Below are 8,344 nucleotides of genomic sequence, written 5' to 3' on the forward strand. Positions count from 1 at the left end.
GTCAGATCCAGTTAAATCGCTTTAATGGAGATTAGCCATGTTCCCTAACGGAACCATTCAGTAGCAACTTGTTGAAAGCGTTTAAGTTTGTCTGCAGGTTTAAAATAAAGGTTTTAGAGTTTGATATAACAGGCGAATATTTGAGAGAGGCACAAATAGCCTTTTATTAGTTCTTCAGTAAACCATCTTGTACTAATGCTTTTAAAGAACCCAGAGCCCAATGTACTGATCTGAGGAAGCTGTAAAGGAACATTAATCTCAAAAGTAATATATAGTAAACATGGAAACTCATTGTAGGCAGAAATGGTTGGTTTAACCTAATAAACAATATATTATTTATTCAAAATATATTAATCAACAGTAGAGCATTATCTAAGATATTCAAATAGTTGTATCTCAGCCAAATATTGCCCTAACAAACCATACATCAATGGAAAGCTTATTTATTCAGCTTGCAGATGATGTATAAATCTCAATTTTGAAAAATTGACACTTAAGACTGGTTTTGTGGTCCAGGGTCACATATATGCTCAGTTTGTTTGCTCATAACAATTGACTGTTTGGTACAGATGGACAGTTGCAACTTATGATTTTCTTCTTATGAGTTTCTGGGAAAGTTTTAGACCTCAGTAGCTTGTAGTTGGAGCATCTGGTGGTGATAACCTTCATGGCGATCATCCCTCTTGAGTGCTGCGGCCTCAGATGTGGGTTGATGGGCATTTGTACTTACACTTTAAGCTCGTAGATCAAAAGGAATTAAAGCCTGACTGACAAATGCTGGTGAAACCTGCTGACACACGCGCACGGAGGCTTTTGTCTTCAGTGGGGACGCACAGGAAATTTGCACTGCGTGCCGACATGTTTATTTTAACAGAGCTAACGTTATGTTAAGATAAGTGCTGCTCATGCGTCTGCTGACACCCGCCGGATAAGATTTGCGCTTTAACGCCTAAACAAAGGAGTTATCCGAGCGCACGGGCACTAGCCCCACATGGCGCCACTGCGCATGCTCAGTGCCGGACAGACCGGTGTCCAGTCAGTGTCAGACACTCTGATCAGATGCGTTTGCCTCATATGCTCCAGTCCCGTTAGTTACATTCAGTTTGCCTTCGCGTAATTATTGCCAAACCTGCGGGGTTGATGTGTTTAAACGCACATTGTAGATTTAAATCCAGCCATTTATTCACTCGCATATTTTACCTGGGCTGCACCGCACCTTATGTCGGCATAGGCACGCGCTCGCAAGGTAAGACTGTGTGTGTCAAGAGTGTATTTTTCTGCATCGGTACCAGACTTCAATCTATCTGACTTGGAAATGTGCATGCATTTCAATGCAAATGACAGTTTACTGCAAAATGTCAGATCCAGTTAAATCGCTTTAATGGAGATTAGCCATGTTCCCTAACGGAACCATTCAGTAGCAACTTGTTGAAAGCGTTTAAGTTTGTCTGCAGGTTTAAAATAAAGGTTTTAGAGTTTGATATAACAGGCGAATATTTGAGAGAGGCACAAATAGCCTTTTATTAGTTCTTCAGTAAACCATCTTGTACTAATGCTTTTAAAGAACCCAGAGCCCAATGTACTGATCTGAGGAAGCTGTAAAGGAACATTAATCTCAAAAGTAATATATAGTAAACATGGAAACTCATTGTAGGCAGAAATGGTTGGTTTAACCTAATAAACAATATATTATTTATTCAAAATATATTAATCAACAGTAGAGCATTATCTAAGATATTCAAATAGTTGTATCTCAGCCAAATATTGCCCTAACAAACCATACATCAATGGAAAGCTTATTTATTCAGCTTGCAGATGATGTATAAATCTCAATTTTGAAAAATTGACACTTAAGACTGGTTTTGTGGTCCAGGGTCACATATATGCTCAGTTTGTTTGCTCATAACAATTGACTGTTTGGTACAGATGGACAGTTGCAACTTATGATTTTCTTCTTATGAGTTTCTGGGAAAGTTTTAGACCTCAGTAGCTTGTAGTTGGAGCATCTGGTGGTGATAACCTTCATGGCGATCATCCCTCTTGAGTGCTGCGGCCTCAGATGTGGGTTGATGGGCATTTGTACTTACACTTTAAGCTCGTAGATCAAAAGGAATTAAAGCCTGACTGACAAATGCTGGTGAAACCTGCTGACACACGCGCACGGAGGCTTTTGTCTTCAACGGGGACACACAGGAACTTTGCACTGCGTGCCGACATGTTTATTTTAACAGCTACATCTCTTCCGTTTTATAGTGCAGAATCATTTATGCCATCCTTGCATGTTAAGTGGCCTCAAAACATAGTTGCAGACTTGATCTAAACTTCAAATGGTCTGATTGCCATTAAGAGGTATGAAGCACGTACTACTAGTAACAAAGTAGTTTGTTAGGGTTTAAATTCTAAAACAACATACAATCTTAGAAAAAAGGGACAAGAGCTATCACCGGGACAGTATCTTTTTGAAAGGAACAAATATGGACTTTCTAAGCACATATATGCACCCTTTAGGAGCAAAAAAGTTGCAAATGTGTATCTTTTGAAAGGATACTCAGTGACAGCTTTTGTACTTTTTTTTTCTGAAAGTGTATTGAGTAAGCCAGGGCTAATGATGTTATTCTATGTGGGGTTTATTTTTGTCAAATTCTATATGCACAAACCTTAGTCTTAGGATAAGAAAGAAATCTGTTGAACATTTCCAATGTTACTGTCCAGAAAAACACACACAATACACAATAGTGGGGCATGTTGTCACACTATATGGGGTACAAACTGCCATTAAACAGCCAATTATTGACTTTTTAGCTGTGAAACAAGTAGGACATGCAAAATCGTGAAAATACCAAACCAACGTTTTGGTCAACAGAAATTGCAATTAATAAATTGTGTAAAGAAAACAACAACAACAACAACATTGAACACGTGACAACTTGCCTCAATATAAATGTGATGACCTGAACCAACCTAAAAAACCCTCTTGTCCTGAGAACACAGTTCAAGCTTCAGTTCAAATATGCCTTCATTATATAGTTAACTCTTATCTGAATGCATTTTAGTGCCTTTTTATTATGTACACTTGTTAGATTTAACAAAAGTATGATGTTGGAATCTTAGTTTGGAAGATGGACTCATTTAAAAAATCACAATTTAAGACTTTTGACTCAAAAGCTTATTTTGAGATTATGACTTTGTGACAACTAGCCCCGGTCACCCCTATACTGAAAATGAAGACGTGAGTATTGTGTGACTGTGTTTGTTTGTGGTTTGTGCCTCATATATTTCATTTGTGATGAATACATTACATCTGTTGTTACTCTGCTGGGATAAAGTGTAAATTTGAGGAAAACTGACCTTAAAGATCCACTTAAAAATCACCAAAACACCAGCTTATTCAAAGATATTGAGCAAAAATGATGAAAAAGACACTTAATTTGATATATTCTATCTAATGCAATGATATTGCGACGTTTGCATAAGCATACTTTGCTTCATTTGTTTGACTATTTTCTTCCACAAAGCTCTTAAAAATTTCAATCAAGTTTAACCTGATGTAACCCCAAGTATTTTTAGCAAAGATTACACTTTTGCTTGTGTGCTAAATTTGGGACCGTATACAGCTATCCTGTTTTCCTTCCGTTTGTCTCAGTGCAAAACGATAGGGCTGCTAAATAATGCACGGGCGTCAGCAGGGCCGTGGAAGACGGGCTGATTATGTTATGACACTGGTGGACTGTGACTTATATTAATTCTGCTTACCTTGTGCTCAGGTGTGAAATGTGGTTTAGTTGCTGATTTAAAATAGTGACTCTCAGTAATACACGCACACATCTGTCACTATATTCTTGGGTTCACCTTTCGGCGCAATAAATCTGGAAAAAACACACACAAAAGGATACATTTTTAGCATGCTGTTACCTATATTTTAGCTCAGTTATTGTGTAACAGTGTCTTATTATATCACATTTATGTGGCACAATGTGATGAGTAATCAAAATCTAATATTTACAGTCTTGTGAAATGATCTTTGTATTGTCAGACCGACTGTCCTAAAGGAATAGTTTTCATATTGTGCAAAGAGAAGACTAAGACGAGCACTTTAAAAATGCTTCTATTCTGTTTGTTCCTTCACAGGATAATCATCTTAGAACTAGAGCCATGGAGACAGTCATTCACTTTATGAATGACTCTGTAGAGTTTTATAAATGGAGCCTTACCATAGCAGGTATGTGTATTTTTATATTTTGAAGAAAATAAAAATAGCGAAATATTCCGAATCGAATTGGGTTTCGTGTGTTTAAATCTCAGATAAGCGCGTGGAGGAATGGCCGATGATGTCATCTCCGCTCCCCACCCTGGGGATCAACGTTCTCTACCTGCTCTTCCTCTGGGTCGGACCCCTTTACATGCAGAACCGGGAGCCTTTTCAGCACAGAAAAACCCTCATTGTGTACAACTTCAGCATGGTGCTGCTTAACTTCTACATCTGCAAAGAGGTCTGCTGATCTCCTTGTCAATCCATTTGAATCTAGTAGGACCAATCATGTGGGATCAGCGTTCTCTACCTGCTCTTCCTCTGGGTCGGACCCCTTTACATGCAGAACCGGGAGCCTTTTCAGCACAGAAAAACCCTCATTGTGTACAACTTCAGCATGGTGCTGCTTAACTTCTACATCTGCAAAGAGGTCTGCTGATCTCCTTGTCAATCCATTTGAATCTAGTAGGACCAATCATGTTTATAGAGGCCCCAACAAGCATAGTTGCATGGAAGTATCATGGTACCAGAAAATAGTACTGGTATGACAGGATTCTTTCTTAATACAGTTGCACTACAATATGTATGGTAAAAAATGTAATTAATTCCGCATTTAGTTTCCGCATAGAAGTTTTTCAAACTTCACACTATGAAGACTGAAATCACAGCGTTTTTATGTGTTTGTGTTCCTTGCGTAAATATATACTGCAAAAACGAATTTCCTTCAGTATTTTTCCTCCTGTTCTCCTGTATACAGATATTTAAACAGCCTTAAAACAAGATAAATATACTCACAAAAGCAAAAGTATCATATCTTCAGTTGCTGTTTTTTTTATTCAGTTATTTTTCTTTTGCTATTGGCAAATTGTTGTTTGCATATATTTATGTGCAAAATCTATTTTATTGGCATTTTTGAGCAGAAATCGAACTAAATGTAGTGTGGTTTATTTTTAAAACAAGACATATTTGTAAATTATTTATGTACACAGTATCTATATATATAAGTGTATATATAATTTGCAAATATTTAAAAATTAAAATATTTCTTTGATAAAAAAATTAATTATAAAATACTGTTCAAAATCTAACTTGCACCTTAACTGCAGGACTTGTCAACTTCCCACATATGCAACAATCCTGCCTGATATTCATATTATGCAATATCATTTTAGCATTATCAGGTTTTTAAAGTGCTCACTGTGTAAAAAAAAATAGCAATAGTAAAATAGCAGTGATTTCAGCCCAACATGTGCAATACTGTACCACAGACAGACCGCAGACAGGTCACAGATGTTTGGCACAAGATCACTGGTTAAATTAAAAAAAAAATGACACATTTTACTTACACAGACAGTCTGTTGCTTGTTTCGCAAGTCGAACTTTTACATGCACAAACAAAAAAATGCTATGAAGGGAAACAGAACTGTGCAGATTATGTTTTCCCAAAGCATAAGGAATGAACTGTGGCAAATTAACCTTTTGTGACCATTAACCTTTCCATGAGCACAAAATAATAATGAATAATGTGTCTTTGCCTCTAGCTGCTTCTGGGCTCCAGAGCGGCCGTATACAGCTACCTCTGCCAGCCCGTGAACTACTCCAATGACGTCAATGAAGTCAGGGTAAGAAATACACTGTCTTCCCTTACACACGTTTACTTAATTGAAGACATACCATGCTATTGTTTTTATATAAAGCGAATTATACACAGACTAACCCAATCAAAAACTCCAGATTGAAGCCATGATCTTGTAGACCATTAGCACCCCAGAGAGTACAGTTGTGGGGAACAGGGAGAAAGTTGAGTAGAGCTCTGTGAGAGCGAGGCTTAGCTGTAATCAGGAGGCCGGAATGCAGAATCCCTGGATTCGCTTTCACTGACGTCGGTTAGAGTTCCCTCATGCTGTTGTCTTGGCATGCATCGTCACCCTCATTGACAAGCTTGGTTTCCCTGGTGACGCGAGGACAGAGATGAGGTCAGGAGTCTCCCCACCTGTAGGCCACGCCTCCATTCTTATGGCTCTTGCAACCAGTATACCTAAACGGCAAATTAATTGCAATGAATAATTTTATACCTATATCCAAAGTGACTTCAGCAAAGCTTAGGTTGTATGTCTTGATCAAGGCTTCCATGGTTATGGGGGTTCACAGATCACACATAGCTGTTTTTATACTTGACAATGACAGAGAGACAGACAGAACATAAAATGACAGAACAAACGATAGATCGAATGACAGACAGTTGGATGGGTGGATGGAAAGAAAGAAAAAAAAACAGAGACAAAACGAAAGAAAGAATACATAAAATGACAGAATGGACGGATGTATGAAAGGAAAGAAAGAAAGAAAGAAAGAAAAAAAGAAAAACAAAACAAACAGACAAAACGACAGAAACAATAGATAAAACAACAGAACAAACAATAGATCGAATGCCAGACATTTGGATGGATGGATGGATGGATGGATGTAAAGAAAGAAAGAAAGTGAGGAAGAAGTTTAACCAGGTCAGCTTCCTGCACGTCTATCACCACTGCACAATGTTCATCCTGTGGTGGATCGGCATCAAGTGGGTTCCTGGCGGACAGTGTGAGTATACCCACACACATATCCATTGATTTAGCAGACCTAAATATATCTAAATAACTAAATGACTTCTATTGTTGTCAAATTAAGCCACTTGTGATTATTATAGACTAAGCCAAAGCCTGAAGTCCTAATGCTAACCTAAGGCTAAGCCTATATTAAGCCTAAACCTAAAATGAGGCCAAAATATATTGTAGAATTGAACAAAGATATTATAAAGTCCCTTTATGAACAATTTATCAATAGGACATCATGTTTTTGTGTTTTTCATGCTTTTATCCAAAGCTACTTAACGGGTAGTTCACCCAAAAATGAAAATTCTGTCATCATTTGAAGGTGGGTTTCTAGTCCCTTGACTTCCATAGTATTTCTTTCCATACTATGGAAGTCAATGGGGACCAACAACAGTTTGGTTACCAACAATTTTCAAATATCTTCTTTTGTGTTTAACAGAAGAAAGAAAATCATACAGGTTTGGAACAATTTAAGGGTGAGTAAATGATGACAGTTTTCATGTTTGAGTGAATTATCCCTTTAATTTGCAAAGTATACATTTTATGAGTTCATGTATTTCTCGTTTTGCTCATATGTTGCATTAACACCAGTGTGAGGAAATTAAGGTGGATCATCTGAAATGATAAAGGTTGAGAACCATTGTCAAGAACTTCTCCACTTATAATTGTTGTGCATTTTGAGGCTTGAACAAGGAAAGACCCAACAACAGAAGGATGAGGAGATTTGAGGAAAAGGGAGGAAAGGTTAGGAGAGCTTAGGGGGATGTGGAAGGGGTCAAAGGGTTTGGAAGGGTATACAGATGGTCAGATGGTCACAAATGTTGGTACACACATCCAGAACATTTCATATTCAGTGCTTGATCTTTAATAGTGTTCACTTAAGCAATAAAGCGTGAACTGAATGGCATCTTGAAGGAATTTGCTTCATTCATGAAACTCGAGCGGAAAGGATTTTTGTGTCTTTTGAAAAATGTCCACATGAATGTGACTGTTTCTGTACGAAAATTAATTTCCATGAAACAGTGTCATTGTCCCAGAAAAATACACCATGACCTTACCATTCATTAACAGTCCTAGAACTCAATATTTTGTTGGACCAACATATTTTTGATGTTATATCCAACTAAATCTCCTTCCCTCTTCACAGCTTTCTTTGGCGCTATGATTAATTCAGGCATTCATGTGCTGATGTATGGCTACTATGGCTTGGCAGCGTTTGGCCCAAAGATCCAGAAGTACCTGTGGTGGAAGAAATACCTCACAAAGAAAGAAAGAAAGAAATTAGAACATAAAATGACAGAACAAATGATAGAATGATAGATCTAATGACAGACATACAGATAGATAGATAGATAGATAGATAGATAGATATCATCACTGATACCGGCGGTGTTTCTGCAGATAGCGTCAGCGCTATGGTGGTACTACATCTCTAAGGGGGTGGAGTTTCTGGACACAGTGTTCTTCATCATGAGGAAGGAAGTTAACCAGGTCGGTC

At 37.7% G+C, this 8,344-nt stretch overlaps 1 protein-coding gene across 1 annotated transcript; it reads left to right on the forward strand.

The window, feature by feature from the left end:
• Positions 1-997: 997 nt before the first annotated feature.
• On the forward strand, positions 998-8,118 carry LOC107714912 (elongation of very long chain fatty acids protein 4-like; the record flags this gene model as incomplete). Its single annotated transcript, XM_016520909.1, has 6 exons — positions 998-1,246; positions 4,129-4,219; positions 4,303-4,490; positions 5,791-5,871; positions 6,730-6,835; positions 7,994-8,118. Coding segments are annotated over exons 2-6 (567 nt in total), but the record flags the coding sequence as incomplete, so codon positions are not given.
• Positions 8,119-8,344: the final 226 nt, after the last annotated feature.

The sequence above is a fragment of the Sinocyclocheilus rhinocerous genome, unplaced genomic scaffold (genome assembly GCF_001515625.1).
Source record: "Sinocyclocheilus rhinocerous isolate Xijiao unplaced genomic scaffold, SAMN03320098_v1.1 scaffold28, whole genome shotgun sequence".
Lineage (NCBI taxonomy): Eukaryota > Metazoa > Chordata > Actinopteri > Cypriniformes > Cyprinidae > Sinocyclocheilus > Sinocyclocheilus rhinocerous.